This window comes from Panthera tigris, chromosome A1 (genome assembly GCF_018350195.1).
Source record: "Panthera tigris isolate Pti1 chromosome A1, P.tigris_Pti1_mat1.1, whole genome shotgun sequence".
In the NCBI taxonomy this organism is placed as follows: Eukaryota; Metazoa; Chordata; class Mammalia; order Carnivora; family Felidae; genus Panthera; species Panthera tigris.
In genome coordinates this window covers 28373242-28393505 of record NC_056660.1, presented here as the reverse complement: position 1 = coordinate 28393505, position 20264 = coordinate 28373242, and the positions used below count along the sequence as shown (strand labels likewise).

The 20264-nt window shown below is 35.2% G+C and overlaps 1 protein-coding gene across 2 annotated transcripts in view; it reads right to left on the bottom strand.

Annotated features, from left to right (window-relative positions):
* The window catches only part of VWA8 (von Willebrand factor A domain containing 8), a 366248-nt gene that overhangs the window by 264979 nt on the left and 81005 nt on the right, over positions 1-20264 (bottom strand). For both annotated transcript variants that reach the window (XM_042977303.1, XM_015538962.2), the window contains exons 10-12: positions 13113-13244; positions 11102-11236; positions 10932-11009 (exon numbers count right to left, since the gene is read on the bottom strand). In XM_042977303.1, the coding sequence (XP_042833237.1) occupies positions 10932-11009; positions 11102-11236; positions 13113-13244 (345 nt within the window). The remainder of the gene's footprint in view (positions 1-10931; positions 11010-11101; positions 11237-13112; positions 13245-20264) is intronic.

Sequence of the window (20264 nt, the reverse complement as noted above, 5' to 3'; positions counted from 1 at the left end):
GGTTCTGAAACATAAGGGCTCTGGGCAAGGACTGGAGAGAGTTCAATCTAGAAGCTGAAAAAGGAAAGGCACAGGCGAATTCCTCCATAACCTGGGTATAAGGAAAGACTTTCTAACCATGACTCAAAATCTAGACATAATAAGACAAAATATTAATAAATTTAACTACAAAACAATCTTTTTTAAAATTTTTGGGGGCACAAAATAATTTATTCATACATACAACCAAAGGACAACTGACAAACTGAGAGAAAATACGTGCGGCACATATCAGAGACAAAAGCAAAATGGCTAATACATCATAAACTCAAAAACTGATGGGAAAAAAGGCCAAAAACTCAACAGGAAAGCAGGCAAAAAAAGTGAGTAGATAATTCAGTAAGAAAAGACATGATATAATGATATAATGACCCTTCAAAATAGAAAAAATTTTCAATTCTCTCACAATATAAGAAATGCAAATTAAAACTACTCTTTAGATACCATTTCTAAGTATCAAATTGGAAAACATTAAAAAGCTTGGTAGCCCTGTCTGTTGACATTGTTGATGGGAATGCAAAATAATATAATCTTTATAGAAGAAAATTTGGCAATTTCTATCAAACTACATATGCATTTACCTAGTAACCTCACAGTCCCACTTCTAGGAATTAATCCTGAAGATATACTTCTAACAATATAAAAACACGTATGCACAAGGTTATTCATTGCAACTTCGTGTGTAATTATAAAATGTTGGGGATAAAACTAATATTTAGGAGACTGGTTAGATAAACTCTGGTATGTCCATATGAGGGCATTAATAATAGGCAAATACAAATGAAGTATGAGGACGATCACTATGAAAAGGAAAGAGCAACTTCCCTCAGTTTACAATTTGTTACAAAATTCATAGAGGACACAGAATTTGCAAGCTTCACTTTTTCATCCCAACATCTACTATGTGCCCATTAAGGGAACAGAGAGTTAAACAGCACATTGTCCCTGCCTCCAAGGAGTTTACAAAGGATGGGAGAGACAAACAGCTAAATTCCATCAATTCCAAAATACAATTTTACATCTCTGAAATCAGGATGCACCTTCAGTGGACAGAATCTTACAACTGCTGGCCAGCTAATTATTCTCTGACCATGTCTGAACCTGGCTTTGTATATCTCTCTGTAGCAAAAAGGGATAACTATAACCCATTTATGGTTTAGTCAACAAATTAAAGACCACTTGGGAAAAGGAATCGCAGCTATTGCCTTAAAACATTTCTGTCAACACCTTCTGTTAAAATCAAGAAAGTACCAGTATTGAAACCTAAATGGCTATCAGTAGCTTGGAAGAATATCCTGGAAATGTCTGTTGTTGACAAAGCACACAGGATGCAGACAATAGCATGTGAAGTGACATGAACATCTACAGCTGAACCAAAAAAAGTCATACTCTGAAGGTAAAGAAGTTTTAGAAATGCTTCAGCCATTCATCCCAGTTGTATTTTCTTTTTTCTGCATGCACAAGAGATAGATAATCTAAATTAAATCTGAAAGAGTTCTTTCATTAAGAATAAAATAAAACTGCTAACTGATAGTCTTATGTCATAACTTAATTTGCTGCACTACTTTCTTATTGGAACACAAAATAATGGCATGTCTTATAATTGATGGCACATTGGACTTAATGAAATACAGTCATTATCACAGGACAGAGCCATAAGTGCTATCCAAAAGGACATTTAAGGGCCATTGAAACAAAGGAGTACATATAAATCAAACTGGGGACTTAACAGAAAACACAGAGATGGTAGCAGTGGAGCTAAGGCTTTTTTTTTCTTTTGGTTTTTTTTTTTAATGTTTGTTTTTGAGAGAGAGTGAGAGAGAGAGAGAAAACGAGCAAGCAGGGGAGGGGCAAAGAAAGAGGGAGACACAGAATCCAAAGCAGGCTCTAAGCTCTGAGCTGTCAGCACCGTGCCTGGCCTGGCGCAGGGCTCAAATTCACAAACCATGAGGTCATGACCTGAGTCGAAGTTGGACCCTTAACCGACTAAGCCACCCAGGCACCCTAGGAGCTAAGTTTTGAAGAGCAAGCCAACTGGTCCTCAGGAGAAGGAGGTTCATAGAGCATGAATGGTGCAAGAAAGCATGGCTGCCTAACACATCAAGTCATGCTGAGGAGACCACAAATCATTCTTTATGACTGGAGTTCAAAGGTGAATGTTAGCTGTATGGGTTGAAGCCTCAAACCTGGCTAAGAGAGGCCTGGGGGGGACACCAAACAAAAAAAAAGCACTGTGCTAAGCAACAGAATTTGAATATTATCTTACAAACTACACAAAGCGATTCAAAGGCTAAAAGCAGGGGGAAAATAGAAAAAACAAAATTCAGAGCTGGAAGGATGGATTGGGAAAAACCCAGGCTGGAAACAGGTGGAAAGCCTAGGAGGCTTGATAAGTGAGGTGAAAAGGGCTGAGCTCCAGAAGTAAAGCTACTGTAGCAGGAACGTAGAGAAGTACTCACATAAACACCAATAAAAATGTGTTAAGGTTCTCAGCAATTAAAAAGAACAAACTACTGATACATACAACAGTGTGGATGAATCTCAAATGCATTATGTAAGTGAAAGAAACCAGACTCAAAAGGCTATTTAAATCCATTTATACACCATTCAGGAAAAGGCAAAATAGGGATAGAAAACAGATCAGTGGTTGCCAGGTGGCAGGGAGGGGGTGACTACAAAGAGGCACAAGGGAATTTTCTGAGCTGATGGAAATGTCCTATTACCTCAGTTGGGGTAGTCGTTATACAACCGAATGTATCTGTCAAAATGGACTGAATTTTACTACATGTGAATTATACCTCAATAAAAGAAAGAAAGAAAGAAAGAAAGAAAGAAAGAAAGAAAGAAAGAAAGAAAGAAAGAAAGAAAGAAAGAAAGAAAGAAAGAAAAAACAGTTGGTTGAGTGTCAGACTCCTGATTTAGGCTCAGCTCATGATCTCAGGGTTCATGGTATCGAGCTCCACATTGGGCTCACTGATGTTAAGGGCCTGCTTGGGATTCTCTTTCTCCTTCTCTCTCTGTCCCTCCCCAGCTTGCACACATTTGTGCAAGCACTCTCGCTCGCTCTCTCTCTCTCTCAAAATAAACACAAAAAAAATGTGATAAGGTGGATCACAGCCACACTCATTCATTCACATATTGCCAACGTCTGCTATTCCATTACAATAGTAGAATCATAATGTTTCAACAAGGTCCACAAAGACCAAAATATTTATGATCCAGCCCTTTAAAAAAAGTTCATCAACCCTGTTATAGAGTATTGTCAGCCATTTGTATGGTTCTCATTCAAAACAAAACAAAACAAAACTTAATTGTCCATAAAACGAAAAGGAAGACAATAACAGAATGTGCATAAATACTCTATTCAAACTAACTGGAGGAAAGAAATTAGTTGTTTTCTTTCTTTCTTTTTTTAAATTTATTTATTTTTAAGTTTATTCATTTTTGAAAGAGACAGAGCATCAGCATGAGCAGGGGAGGGGCAGAGAGAGAGAAGGAGACACAGAATCCAAAGCAGGCTCTAGGCTCTGTGCTGACAGCTCAGATGCGGGGCTCGAACTCATGAACCGTGAGATTACGACCTGAGCCCAAGTTGGACGCTTAACCAACTGAGCCGCCCAGGCGCCCAAGAAATGAGTTGTTTTCTAAATAGATCCTGAATTAAATCTCCCAAAAGGAAAGAGTATATATTCAGTTCTAAATAATAGCCACAGATTTCTTTTTATAAATGTTCACAAAATCCTCATGTTATAATCCCCGCATCTTCCAATTCAACCTATTGTTTAAATTATGTATTTGTTGGGTATTTTTTCCTATTTTTTTTTTAATTTTTTTTTTTTAACATTTATTTATTTTTGAGACAGAGAGAGACAGAGCATGAACGGGGGAGGGGCAGAGAGAGAGGGAGACACAGAATCGGAAGCAGGCCCCAGGCTCTGAGCCATCAGCCCAGAGCCCGACGCGGGGCTCGAACTCACGGACCGCGAGATCGTGACCTGAGCTGAAGTCGGAGGCTTAACCGACTGAACCACCCAGGTGCCCCTCCTATTTTTTTCTTTTCAAGTTTATTTATTTTTGAGAGAGAGACAACGAGAGTGAGTAGGGGAGGGGCAGAGAGAGAGGGAGACAGAATCCCAGGACAGAAGCTGCCCTGTCAGGACACAGCCCAATGCAGGGCTCGATTTCATAAACTGTGAGATCATGATCTGAGCTGAAGTCAAGAGTTGGACACTTAACTGACTGAGCCACCCAGGAGCCCCAATATTTTTTCTTGTTGAAGTGACATGACACTGGCTTTTATTTAAGTAATTAGCTACACTCTATAAAACTGCTTCTTTATATAACTTCTACATGAAACAACTAGCTTTCCCATGTATTTGAAGTGTGAAGCGTGCATCCAAATAATTAGAGATGATATCACTTCTCATTTTAAGCTGCAAAATATGGATAACAAAGCTTGTGGCATTTTTACATAAAAATCAAGCACAGGCACTATGTGAAAAATTAAAAAATGTGGTAAGGAAAAAAATTATGCCAGATGCCTACAAATGATTTTGATATATATGAGTTGCACTCATTTCATTATTAATATTTAAAATGAAGAAATGTAATAGTGTTAGTATGCATAGGCAATAATCACAATGATGATTTGAAAATTAGTTGAGTATAAACTTGAATAACCTTTTCCAATAATGGTGATACATTACAGAGAGTTATCTATACTCTCTTGGTTCTAATAAAGTATATTTGTGAAGCAACTTGGAATGAGGTTGTAGTTTGTGGCTTTACAATTTAATTTGCAAAATTCCCTATGTGTGCAATTGTCACATGCTTAGTAGCACCCTGATGAAATCTACTGAGGTAACTATTCCATACAATTATACAATGTATAATATTTATAATCTTATAATTATAAATAACATTATGCACTATAACTTATCTATGAAATTTATGACAAAGAACATTATGGTTACTGGTCCTCCTAGCATGACTCTGATATTATAGGCAAGAAATATGAAATCATATTTAATAAAAATGTCCCTTCAAATTAGAAGGGACGTTTTATTCTGCTAACTTTTAAAATTTTATAATTGCATTGGGGCGCCTGGGTGGCTCAGTCGGTTAAGCGTCCGACTTCGGCTCAGGTCATGATCTTATGGTTTGTGGGTTCGGGCCTGGTGTTGGGCTCTGTGCTGACAGCTCGGATCCTGGAGCCTGCTTCGGATACTGTGTCTTGCTGTCTCTCTGCCCCTCCCCTGCTCATCCTCTGTCTCTCTCTGTCTCAAAAATAAATAAAACACTAAAAAAAATTAAAATTTTATAATTGCACTAAATTTTAAACTTTGATGAACTACAATAAATTTTAAAGCACATTCTACACAAAGGAGGTAGGAGACAAGACAACCTCATTATCAAGGAGAAACTGAAAAACACATGAGACAGGAGCCTTGGTGAGCCTGGGACTTGAAAAGGATTGCTCAAGTCAACAATTTTGATGATGATGACATACATTGTTGTTTGAAAATAACTTTTATAATGTAAGAAATTTAAAGGAGCTGAGGTAAGTAAATTCTTAGAGTGTAGCAAACTACTTAAATTCTTAGCTTTATGAAGGTTAGTCTATGTGGGGAAAGAAAAAAATATAAAGAAGACAGGAAGGATCACAGATTGCAGCAAAATAAGAAATCAAGAAAACAAGATGAGTTACACAGAATCATGCAGAAAGTCAGCCTCCAAGGTTGAACATTAACCATTTAAATAAATACAGCTATCTTACAATCTTGATGAGAGAAAAGTACAAAGTCAAGGCAAAGACAAGAAGCAAGTAAATAAATCCAAGACACACAGCAATGAAAACAAAGGAGAGAGAATGAAAGAAATAAAGATACTTCTGTATCTGGATGAACAGGAAGAAGTAGAAATTGTAGATTAAAGATAGAGAAGAGAATTTGGTTTGAGTTTAGCTCTAGGAAGAAAAACTTAACTGAAAAATCAAAATGATTCTAAGATCTGTTTTAGATAGTGATTATTTTCATTACAGGTCCCATGAACTTATTTGTGCTTAAATTTCTTATTGGAGCTGACTTGGCTTTTATACAAATAGTACTTTAACAAAAGAAAGATATCTCAGATCTGATGCTGTTTATGATGATGTGGAAAGAAATCTGGAAACATGCCCTTATCTGGTTGTGAAGGAAAAGAATAATAACTTGGATTTCTTTGACACTATGAAATCACTGGCTTCAACACTAAAAAAAGAATAACCAGTTAAAAGAATCTGACCTAACACTTGAGCCAAGTGATTTAAGATTTTTATAACCTATTATAAAACTTACTTTATGTACTGCCACAAATCTGTGTTAAGGCTCTGTTTTTCTTTTTCTTCATATGAAATCCAGTTCTAAAAATAGTCAAGTCTAAAAATAAAGCAAAACCCACAGATTAAGTGTAGCTTTATACATGTACAAATAACAGGGAAATCTCCACATCTTCTAGGAAAACAGATGTTGGGTTACTTATTCCCACTAAATTCTCTATGTTGGGTCAAACTTCCAGAATTTTTTCCATATTTTTCATTAATATGGACTGTATTATTATAAAACCCAAACCTGTCTTGAATTCTATTAAATTAGTTCCTCTGTCCCAGAGAGCTCAATGAGCTCTACTAATAAATATGAAAGTATGAACAAAGAGTCTTATATTTGATCTCAGGGGCTTGGTTTCTATCATGAAAACCAACTGATTAACAGTTTAAAAAATCTGCAAATGTCAATACAGTATCTATTGATTCTTTGATCCAGTTCATGCAGACAGACAGAAACAAACTCACCTACATTTTTACACTTCTCTATCCCTTTCTGAAGTCTATGCTTTCAAAAATCACTTTTCTTCTAGATATTCCTATAAAGACTAATGAGCAGAAAAGCAAAATTGGAAAAGGAGTTTCAGAATATGTGGTTTATTTGCTTATCTCTGTGCCAGTTTTCCCAATCCTCAATGGTAGCATCTTCCTACCTTTGTTTATCCATAAATCAACAAATTTAACAACAGAGTAAAAAAACCACATTAAAATAGTATTTTTGTTAATTTGCTGTCATTCTCCAATAATATATAAGAAGTCTGTTCTCAGCCTCTTAAACTAATGCTTTCAAATGTACAGATAACATTCTCAATGGCAGGATACTTTGGGTACTTTTCCAGTGGAGCTGAGATCTGATGATGGATACATACATACTCTCTTGTTTGGTTCTTCTTTTAATGAAGGGCAGAATGAGGTGACCATAATTTTCACACAGCTCAAACATATAATTTTAGGATGATTTACCACTACCAAATCACCATAAAGTGACTACAAAAACCTGAAACCGTATTGTGTGGAAAAATTGATGAGGCATAAATTAGTTCCAGCTTTCATTAGAATGAGTGTTTTTATTTTAACATGAAGAAAATAATCATGTGTATAATTCTAGAAATAATACTATTAACAAATTAAGTTAGAGTCACAAAGAAAAGAAATATTGTCCTCAAAAGTTCTTCTCCATATGATTCGAAGTAGTGGCACTTGGGAAATACACTGTGCTTGTATTTATCCTTAATCTATAGATGGAATATAAGATATTTATAGTACAATTTAACTTATTTTACAAATATATCGATGATTTGGGTGTTCCCCCCCCCCCAATTACTTGGTAGAAAAGTATTTTCATTGGAAATTAAAAAGTTGATAATTAACAGGTTGGTGAGATGATAAAATATCATCCTCAGATCACTTCTAACAAGCTAACGGAAGGATATAGACAGATGAAGTAGCATACTGAGTTAACCATCTGCCTTCTGATCTCTGACAAAGACACCAAGAGGACTGATTCATAAGAGGGGAGGGTGTTCTTCATGGCATCTGCCATAAATTAAGTTTAAGATATACTCTCTCTCAATTTCCTTAACTGTCTTTAAAAAGCCAGTAGACCTAGAATCAAATCATAAAAACTCATTTCAAAATATATTTTCAGTGAGCTCCAAGACTTGCCACCTTCTATAGAGTGTAGAAATTCATTCTTTTCCCTACACGTGTATATCTAAAGACCAAGGATATCACTACTAGTTTAATCTCTTCACCTGAATTTTTCTTAGTGATTTCATAAATCATATGCTTCTTCACAGATTTTATGTAAACTCTGGCCAATTTAACCAATAGACACAAAGTACCTTAAAGCAGCATTGAAAGGAATCTTCTCAACAGAATCATTTAAAGTATGAGCTGTTAACATTTTCTATAATCCAAAGTCATAATAAGTAACTAGTTTAAACATCATTTTTCAAAAATAAAAACATTTTAACATAAGTATATTTAGTGTCAGTAATAATAACAAAGTTAACTAAAAAATAAACTAAAAAGGCAAACTACAATCTAAAATGTAAGTAAATAATATCACATCCACTCCCCAAACTGTTCAAAAATAAAAATGGAAACTCTGCCGTAAGTAAAAAGATACTATAATCAAAGACTAACATATAGAATCGATAAATTACGCAGTATGAAAATGTCTTAGGAGTGATCATTACAAACAAATACACGAGAGAAAAATTTACTGTGTAAAAACACCAGCTGTAAGTTTGATTTTTAATCATACCATATACAACATGGACATTCACAAAAACAATCTATTCAAAAATACTTAGGAATAAATTTAACCAAGAAGATAAAAGACTTATACGCTGAAAACTATAAAAGAAATTATTGCTGAAAGAAATTATTGAAGACAAATATATGAGAAGACAATCATGTTCACAGATTGAAAGACTTAAATATTAAGATGACAATATTACCCAAAGTGATCTATATATTCTGTGAAATTCCTATAAAAATCTCAATAGCATTTTTTTTTCATAAATAGAAAAACCTATCCTAAGATTCATATAGAAACCCAAGGGATGCTGAATATCCAAAACAACCCTGGAAAAGAAAACAAAGTTGGAGGTCTCACACTTCCTTATTTCAAAACTTACTATAAAGCTATAGAAATCCAAACAGTGTGAGAATGACATAAGGACAGACAGAGCAATGAAATAGAAGAGAGAGCTCAGAATAAACCCTCACATATATAGTGAACTGGTTTTTGACAAGGACGCTAAGACCATCCTATGAGGAAAAGACTGTCTTTTCAACAAATGGTGCTAGGAAAACTGGCTATCCACATGTAAATGATTTAAAGTTGGACCCTTACTTTTCTCTGTATACAAAGATTAATTCAAAACAGATCAAAGACCTAAATGTGAGATCTAAAACTATTAACACTCTTAGAATAAAACAGAGAAAGTTCATGATATTGGACCTAGCAATGATTTACTGTATATAACACCAAAAGCATAGGCAACAATAACAAAAAGGTAAATTAGACTTCGTCAAAATTTAAAACTTTTGTGCATCAACAGATAGTATAAAGAGAGTGAAAAGACAACCTACAGAAAGGGGGAAAAAACATGTGTAAATCATAACAGAAAATGGGTTAATATCCAGAATATATGAAGAACTCCTACAACTAAACAACAAAAAGACAACCCAATTGAAACACAAGCAAGGAACTTGAATAGGCTTTTCTCCAAATAAGACATACAAATGGTCAATAAGTACATGAGAAGATGCTCAATTTCATTAGTCATTAGGGAAATGCAGATCAAAACTACAATGAGTTACGACTTCACACACTGCTGGTGGGAATGTAAATTGGTGTCACTGCTACAGAAAGCAGTATAGCAGTTCCTCAAAAAAGTTAAACATAGAAATATAATATGGTTCAGTAACATCACTTCTAGGTATATATATAATAAGAGTTGAAAGTAGGGACTCAAACAGATACTTATATACCAATGTTTATAGTCACATTATTCACAAAAATCAAAAGCTAGAAACAACCATGTGTTCACCAATATTTGGATAAACAAAAGCCAGTATATCCATACAACAGAATATTATTGAGCCATAAAAAGAAATGAAATTCTGATATATGCTATAACATGAATGAACCTTGAAAACATCATGCCAGGTAAAATAGAGACAAAATGACAAAAAAGTGCTTGGTTCTACTTAAATGATGTACCTAGAATAGGCAAATTCATAGGGACAGAAAGTACCATAGAGGTTACCAGAGTCTGGGGTGGGGGATGGGAAGTTATCATTTAATGAATATAGAGTTTCTATCTGGAATACAAAATGTTCTAAAAATAAGTCAGACAAAGAAAGACAAATACCATATGAACTCATTTATATGTGGAATCTAAAAAACAAAACAAACAAAAAGCCAAGACAGACCTATAAATACAGAGAGCAAACTGGTGGTTGCCAGAGGGGAGGAGGGAGGGCGATGGACAAAATGGGTCAAAGGGAACAAGAGATGCAGGAAGGAAACAAAAAAGTTCTGGAAACAGATAGTAGTGATGGCTACACAACATTGTGAATATACTTAAAGCCAGTGAGTTGTACACTTAGAAACAGTTAAAATGGCAAATTTCATGTTGTGTGTATTTTTCCACAATAAGAAAATACTCTATTCAGTGAATACCTACTTATCTCCCATTGCTGCTAAAACCCATTTTATTTCGATTTCCAAATTACTACTAAATGCAGTCTGTGTATGTGCGCACATGCAGGTAAATTGAATCTCTCTTGAAAAACAGACACAGGTGCTGATATGGTGTGCACATTCAACAGTCTAAAATGCACTTTCAAAAGTTGCAAGTAATTACAATTGTACTCCAATTTGATTTTTATTTCAGTTATTTATGTAGACCAAAATTAACAGGTCATACATAACTCAAGGAAGAATATCCATAACTTCTACTGATGGTCTAAATATATATGTTTATAGTCCAAGTACTAAAAATGAACATCATACCTGATAGAGCATGATGGGTTCTATGTTGTATCCTAAGTTATCTGCAAAGTTCTTAGCAATGACCGTTTTTCCACAACCCTACAAATGGAAACACAATCATTCAAGGGAGAAGTCAAAACAACCAAAAGTTGGGAAACAGAAATCCGCAGTGAGACTGCTGCTATTCTTACTTTTCCTCCAATTAAACATATGTCCTTAACCATGTGTGACTGCATCATCTCAGCCAGTAGTTGTTTATGGCTTAAAGTCTGTACAAAACGCTCTGATGCACAAGGTTGACTTATTGGCCTGGTCCCAGCTGGCACCTATAATTAAAGAGAAGTAAATATAATATGCATATGTGTTTCTCAAAACATTAGTAAATGAAAGAACATAACTGCCATTTAGAAGCCCCTAATAATCCCTTGCTCAATTCAATTCTGTACTGTTTTTGATATTTCAATAGAGCAGCAACTATTTTCTTATTCACAGATCTGATTATCATTATCATCAACCCTCCAAATCAATCATCCCTCTAAAATTAAAGCCCTGCGCTGTCAGAAATTTTCATAATAATCATGTCATTTGGGGGTTATTTATAACTTATAATAACAATGTCACTACTTGAGAATGAAGTTTTTTGTCCAAGTTCCAGTGCTAAGTACAGAATTTCAAGTCAGTCTACTGGGACTCTCCAAAGTCACCAATGATGTCCTGATTTCTAAAATCCATGTCCACAAATCCTTTTCCACTCTTAGTTTACAACTCGGAAGCATCTGGTCTTAAAATCTCTCCTCTCATCCTTCACACCTGCATCTTTTATTTTCTATCTCCTCCTCATTTGTCTCCTGGGGACTCCACTAGGAGATTTCCATGTTCTGCGGAGAACTTGGGGCCCATCATAACAGGAACCCTACAGAATTATAAGTTTGGAAGTGACAAGATTAGATTTGCATTTAAGAAAGATCATCATAGTGGTAACATAGAAGGCTGACCGGAGGGACTGGAGGCAATGAAGTCAGAAAGCCATCACCAAAAAGAAGCAAACAATGAAAGCTTGCTCCCATTTCATGCCTTTGGACATGTCTGAAGTGTGCTGAAGTGTCCTATCACCTTTCCACTCCTGAGCTATTGGAAAACTCCTATGTCATACTTGAAGACAGCTCATTCTATATCCCCACAGCCATTCCAATGCAGTCCTTACTTATCTGCCTCTATTTAGACCATCAGCTTAATGAGGTCATTCATCTGAAGTAGACAGAAGAGTGTAGTGGAAAGTGATCCTGTCTAGAAGTCTTATCTGTGACATTTCTTAGCTAGCAACCATGAATGAACTGATTATCCTCTTTACATCTGTTTTCCAATCTATAAAATGCAGATCATAAAACTTGCCTCCAGGATTATTGGAGGATTTAATGGCATAATGTATTTATGGTATTATATATTTGTCAAGAGACAAATATAGTGACTAATACACAGTAGACACTAATAATTTTTAATACAGAGCCTGGCTCAGAGTAGACATTAATCAATGTTCAGCTTGATAAATGAATAAATGCAGCAACATTAATTAATAAGTATTAATAATATCACATTAGAGCACATAAAAAGTCTATATAATTAAAGTGCGCTGTGGCACATAAGAAGGCAAGCCTTCTTCTTCCCCACATTCACTTACAATTCATTTAAGTCTGTGTTTTTCAAGCTGTGTTTCCTTGTGATAGTTTCCCATCCCCTCTAGGGGTTCTCAGGGCTCTCAAAGGGTTGGAAGAAAGGGAGGCAGAGCAAGCATATAGAGCCCTGTGACCAAATATCCTTCCCTTTTCTAAAACCTCTCCAACCAGAACAGCTCCTCTTTTAACTGTTGCATGTAGTTACGAAAGATTTTATTTGAAAAGAGTGTTCCACAGCCGCTAAAATATGTTTGAAAACACTATTTCTTATCAAGGACTCAGAATACAAAATACTTTATTCGGTATTTCATTTGATTTTCCCAGAGATCAACTTTAGTTTTTTATGAGAAACTACGCTTATGTTTCTCCTGAACTTTTCCAGTTTACAAACATACATGACTGTGGATACATGGATAAATACAGATACAGATATACAGATGTGACACTATAGAGCCAAAGAAGATTTAAAAGGGGATCATAAATGGGCAGAACAAAGCACATCTAAGAAAGTGTAAACTTTATCCATTACCTGAATGGTCACTTCTTTTTCTGCAATCCGGACAGTCACAGAAGCTTGGGGGGAATGGCTTTCAGTCAGCCTCTCCACTCTCACAACCTCTTTAGGAAGCACAGAGCTTCCTGAATCTTGGAGTTCAAAGCGCTGCAAAATTACAAGAAAATCATGTAATTTACTTTTTATTTTAGTATTAATTTTTTTTAATGTTTATTTATTTTTGAGACAGAGAGAGACAGAGCACGAACAGAGGGGTAGAGAGAGAGAGAGACACAGAATCCGAAGCAGGTTCCAGGCCCTTAGCTGTCAGCACAGAGCCCAACGCAGGGCGTGAACCCACGAGCATGAGATCATGACCTGAGCCCTAAGTTGGACGCTCAACCGACTGAGCCACCCAGGTGCCCCTTTACTTTTTATTTTAGTATTAATGTTGGATATCTGGAAGATTCATCTTAATTAGAACTGAAACTCTATATTAAAAAGTAGAGGTAAAAAATTAATGAGAATTTTTCCTATTTTTACAAAAGTCATTCTACTTAAGCCAATTACTAAAGGTGATATGCAAATCGCTCCTAAGATTTACTCAATGACAAGTAATGAAGTCACTTAATTCCTGAACTGCTAGAAGTTCACAGCCTCCATTTCTTGCTGATCAAAAGTTCCAGTTTCCAGGAAAGGATGATGAGACTCTCGACAGCATGTTAAAGTTAAATAAAACTTACTTTGGTTGATTTCTTAAATCAACTGATGTTGATGTTGCCTGAAATTCATGAAACCAAACTTCCTGGACACCATTCTGCTGTTGGCTTGTGTGATTAGCTTAACTGATTACAATATATGACAACAATCACAGATATTTCCACAGTATCTGGCACAGTGCCTTCTATAGTGTAGGTTCTCAGTACTTGTCAAACTGAGTATAAAGACTAAGACCATTGATTCTTTCTCCATAGAGAACAATTATCAATGTTCTAACACTTGTTTACACACCTCATACCAGCTGGTTATATAAAAATGCACACAAAGAACACAAATAAGTATATGGAAAATGAGAATACTAATAGAAAATTAATTAAATCCTATGCCCTAGATTAGCAGCATGTTCAATATGAAAAGCTTAATTCATTTTCAGTATAAACAGGCAGAAACTAACCCCTCAAAATCCTACCACAGTTTTAGAACATTATCACTATTGTGAAAGAGTTGAACCTCAATGCAAGGGCAGATCGCTGCTTATTCAACAGAATGCCACAACTCCAGAAAATAGATTTGGGGGAAGAAAATCATTTTCAACCTCAATGTTCTAAGCATAGGAACCCAATTCAAGTCTTTTTGGTGTCCTAAGTACTTAAGACACTCACTTACTCCATTCCTCAAACCTAAGAAAAACTGTCTCTTTGTGCTATCATTTAAAAATATGTTTTATGTTTTATGCATTTTATACATGCAAAGTCCCATAGTATTACATAATTTGGTAGGAGCTGCTTCTATGTTGTAGACAAATAATAATTATTGACACTTTAATTTCATGCAAAAAAAAAATGCTACACTGTATTTTAAGGGAAGTTCAACAGGAAAGGAGTAAGGCCTTAGAATTAAATTAAGTTCTTTAGAATTTAGAATCTAGAGTCGTTAAATTCTAAGAAAACAAATGTATTAGCTTAAAGGTATGCTTTTAACTCCAGCTATAATAACGTCAGTCTAACCTGATACAGGATTGACTGCAGAGCAATTATATTCCAGAAATGAATACTAATGCCTCAAACCTCTTGCTATAACTGGTTATGTCATTTTAAATAATTCAAGCTAAAATATATCAATAGAATCAACCTAGTAGGCTAGAAGACCCTATGAATACCCTAAGTAAAAGAACTCAAGTTGCAAGATGAATTACCATCTGCTGGCATGGGAAGTTTAAAGAACTGTTAACCAAAAAGGTAAATGAGAAACAAAATACATATATAATTCTCATAGACCATATGTTAGCAAGAAGTAGAAAATCAAAGTTTATTTGCCTCACCATTTTACATTAATGAGTAGTTCCTGTTGATTCTTGAATTTCAATTAAACAAACAATACTAATGTTTTTTTTTTAATATACTTTCTTTGGGATTGCATTATTTGAACTGTGAAATATAATGTAATAAAAGAAAATGTTAATTACGTGTTGGCCTGCAAGGCCTCCATATTCACCCTCACTATTCTCAGTCCTGTCCCTCTAAGCTATTCATTTTCCTCATACCTTTTTCTAGGCTCTGAAGAACTAAGAAAGAAAGTCTCAGTACCATACTTCCTAACTACCAAAAAAGTAGGCAGCCCCCAGTCTCTGCTGGGCTCTCTTTCCAGTGCCAATCAGCAACCAATGCCAACAAACATCACTCTCCTTAGGGGTCCTCTGAACCAATGCATTCCTATCTCAGCTGGTCATCTAGCCGCCTCCTCCACCCACAACAGAGCCTTCATGCACGTACTCCTCCATTTGCTTGAAAATAAACCCCATTAGGATAATATCATAATGTATCTATTTGGCTCACTCCAAATCTCCAGAATCTAGAATCATACATGGGGCACAGTCGGCGGTCAACAGAGGTTTGTTAAATGAACACACAAAATTCTTTCCCCCTAGTCCTCAAAATCCTCTATATTTTCATCAATCCTCACTTCTTTTCCCAGTGTCTCAGTAGAAAGGACTTCTGCTTTAATTATGAGTGAGTGGAAAGCCACTGGAAGTCTGCTTTCTCCATCTCGGTTAATGATAATTCCATCACCTCAGCTGCAGGGTGGAAAAATATGGTCTTCCATCATTCCAAACCAAGGCAGAATGGCGCTCTGGAAATGTCCTTTCCTGCCTCTCTCAGGCCGTATCCATAAATATTCTCCATGTATTCCACAGATTTCATCCCCTCTTCCTATGAAGATGTTTGTCTTCCCATTTCAAGAAACAAATAAAGTCATTTCTTGATTCTACATAATCCTTGAGTGAACACTATCTTTTCGCTTCTCACCATCACACTTATTTTACAAGTAGTATATAATCACTGTTTCTGCTTTCTCATCTCTGATTTACCAGTCAGCTGACTGATTTTTGGCTTACATTCCCCCCACTCCACTAACATTTTGTTCCCGTTAAGTTCACCAATAATACCCTACTCACCAAATTAACTAAATAAATAAATTCGTTTTCCTCCTATTTTACTGTTCCCTTCTTCTCAGTCTTTTCTGCAGGTTCTTCTTCAGTTACCTGACCAGTGCCCATCAGGGTACTTCAGGAGTGGATCTTTTATATGTTTGCTTGGTGTTCACTTTTTAAGTAATCTCATCCAGTTTCAGACTATGAACCATTTGCATGCTCTGACTACTCTTTCTCTAATTTGAAGGTTCTCTGTGTGCTGTCCAATCCTTAAATGTTGGTTCTTGCAGGGTTTAGTCTTCAGACAATACTTCTCACCATATACACTCCTCTTCAGTTCTTTCATTTACGTGATCAATTCAACTAACACCCATATATTTATTACTAGCTCCCAAGTGTTTATCTCTAATATCAAAATAGCTCCAGATCCACATCCATGTTTTCAAGTGTACTAGACAGACCCAACTGGTCCTACCTAAGAAGAACAGAGAGCCAAGACATGCTACTAGGAGACCAAATGTACTTGTCACTATCCTGTAACAAAAGCATACTATTCTCAAAGTAGAGCAGATTCAGAGTGAGAGTATTTTCTTTAAGACATCCTTAACTAAAAGCTAGAAGTGATTTATGACTACAGAAACATGTTTTTAGAGTACCAAGATCATACGACAAGTACCATCTTAGGAATGAAAGACATTTTAACCGTTTTTATTGCTTGTTTCGGGAAACAAAGGTGTTCTGAATTTTAGCTTACTGCATTTTTCAGTGAGTAATAACTTTTCCTTAAAATAGTCTAATTAAGGGATTAGACTAAAATTCAAACAGATATCTAATTCATATGCAAATATCTATGAATTTCTATGACAATGTAGGTCAGAAGTTATTGCTTTTAATTAAAAATTTTTGTTTATGTTTACTTATGTATTTGGGAGAGAAGAGAGAGAGGGAGAGAGAGAAAGTACAGGAGCACAGGAGGGGCAGAGAGAGAGAGAAGGAGAGAGAGAAAGAATACCAAGTAGGGTCCACGCTGCCAGTGCAGCGCTTGAGGCGAGACTCAAACTCACAAACAGTGAGATCATGACCCGAGCTGAAATCAAGAGTCAGATGCTTAACTCACTGAGCCACCCAGGGACCTGAGAGGTTGATTATTTCTCAAGGAAAAGTTATTACACATATATACGTATCTTCCTGGTTTGCAATTACAATAGATATTGCTATTCCCTCATTCAATATTTTTTCCCATTCAACAATATTGCCTTCAATTTCACCTCTCTTAATTCAAAATCATTTGAGGATATATAAAAGTTTGTCCATCTGTGAACATTAGCTTGAGAAAATAGAGACACTTAGAATAACAAATGAACCACATGGACTGTCCTAGAACAGATTACAAAAAAAATTATACCAATCACTAGACTGTCACCATTTTTAAAGAGAACAATTTAACACTCTAATCTGGTTGTATATATCACAATGATCTTACAAAAAGAAAGTTTTTCTTTAGGTTCAGATGAATGAATTTAAGGTCCCCACCCACCCTTATTTACTACTGAGGAGTTAGAAAAAGAAGTTAACTATTCCTTAACTAGCTCTTCACACACTTTAGAAAAGATAACCACTTTTTCTAATCTTATCTAAGTAATACCATTCCCTCTTCAATTTTTTAGACTCTGAAATTTAAATTATTTCCTGTCTGTAATACAGTCCTTCAATCATTTTTCTATGTTCCCCTGTATCATAAAGGGCAAAATAAAGGCCAAACAAAACACTGCAATACTAGCTACTTTCTTTAAAAAACTCAATTCCTTAAAGGTATTCTATAACTTTAACTCATTTGTACTAGTTGTTTTGTTTTGCTTTTTTAATTCCAGTACAGTTAACATACAACGTTATATTAGTTTCAGGTGTACAATACAATGATTCAACAATTCTACACATTATTCAGTGTGCCCTTAATCCCCTTCACCTATTTCACCCATCTCCCTCTGGTAATCATCAGTTTGTGCCATATAGTTAAGAGTATGTTTTTTGGTTAGTCTTTTTTTTTTCCTTTGTTCATTTGTTTTGTTTCTTAAATTCCACATATGAGTGAAATCATATGGTATATGTCTTTCTCTGACTTATTTCCCTTAGCATTACACTCCCTAACTTCATCCACGTTGCTGCAAATGGCAAGATTTCATTCTTATTTATGGCTGAATAATATTCCATTGTGTATATATAACTACACCAGTTTGCATTCCCACCAACACTGCACAAGTGTTCCTTTTTCTCTACATCCTCATTAACACTTGTTGTTTCTTGTATTTGATTTTAGCCATGTTCATAGGTCTGAGGTGATATCTCATTGTGGTTTTGATTTGCATATCTCTGATGATGAATGATGCTGCATTTCTTTTCATACTTCCGTCGACCATGTGTGTATGTCTTCTTTGCAGAAATACCTATTCACGTCTTCTGCTCATTTTTTAATTCATTATTTGTGTTTTTGGTTTTGAGTTGTGTAAGTTCTTTATATATCTTGGATACTCTTTATTGAATATGCATTTTGTAAATATCTTCTACCATTAAGTAACTTGTCTTTTAGTTTTCTTCTTGATTATTTCCTTTGCTGTACAGAAACGTTTTATTTTGATGTGTTCCCAATAGTTTATTTTTGCTTTTGTTTCCCTTGCCTCAGGAAATATATCAGAAAAATGTTGTCATGGCTGATGTCAGAGAAATTACTGCCTATGATCTCTAAGATTTTTATGGTTCAGATCTCACATTTAGGTCCTTAATCTACTCTGAGTTTATTTTGGTATATGATATAAGAAAGTGATCCAGTTTCATACTTTTGCATGTACAAGCTGTCCAGTTTTCCCAACACCATTTGTTGAAGAGACTGTCTTTTCCCCATTGCATATTCTTGCCTCCTTTGTCAAATATGAGTTGATCATATAATTGTGGGTTTATTTCTGGGCTATTTTATTCTATTGATCTATGTGTTTATTTCTGTGCCAGTAGCATACTGTTTTGATTACTATGGCCTTGTAGTATATCTTGAAATCTGGGATTGTGATCCCAGTTTTGTTCTTTTTCAAGACTGCTTTGGCTATTTGTGGTTCCATACAAATTTTAGGATTGTTTGTTCTAGTTCTGTGAAAAATACTGTTTATATTTTGATAGAAATTGCATTAAATCTATAGATTGCTTGAGTAGTATGACATTTCAACAATATTTGGTCTCCTAATCCATGAACATGGAATGTTTTCCATTTGGTTGTGTCATCTTCAATTTCTTTCATCAATGTTTTATAGTTTTCGGAGTACAGGTCTTTTGCCTCCTTGGTTAAGTTTATTCCTAGGTATTTTATGATTTGGGGTGCAATTATAAATGGGATTGTTTTCTTAATTTCTATTTCTGCTCTTAAGTCTTAAAGACATGCAAAGGATTTCTGTATATTGATTTTGTATCCTGTGAGTTTACTGAATTCATTTATTAGTTCTAGTAGTTTTTTGGTGGGGTCGTTAGGGTGTTCTTTATATGTCATTTGCAAATAGTGAAAGTCTTACTTCTTCCTTACCAATTCTTGTCTGATTGCTGTGGTTAGGATTTCCAGTACTATGTTGAATAAAAGTGGCAAGAGTGGACATCGTTGTTGTATTCCTGATCTTAGAAGAAAAGCTCTCAGTTTTTCACCACTTAATATGATTGTTAGCTGTGGGTTTTTCAGATATGGCCTTTAATACGTTCAGGTATGTTCCCTCTAAGCCTATTTTGTTGAGGGTTTTTCTCATGAATGGAAGTTGCACTTTGTCAAATGCTTTTCCTGTATCTATTGAAATGATCATATGTTTTTTATCCTTTCTCTTGTTGATGTGAGGTATCATGTTGACTGATTTGTAAATATTGAACTATCTTGCATCCCAGGAATAAATCCCACTTGATCGTGGTGAATAATTTTTTTTAATGTATTATTGGGGGCTCTCTGTGCTTCCTGGATCTGAATTTCTATTTCCTTCCACAGATTCAAGAAGTTTTCAGCTATTATTTTT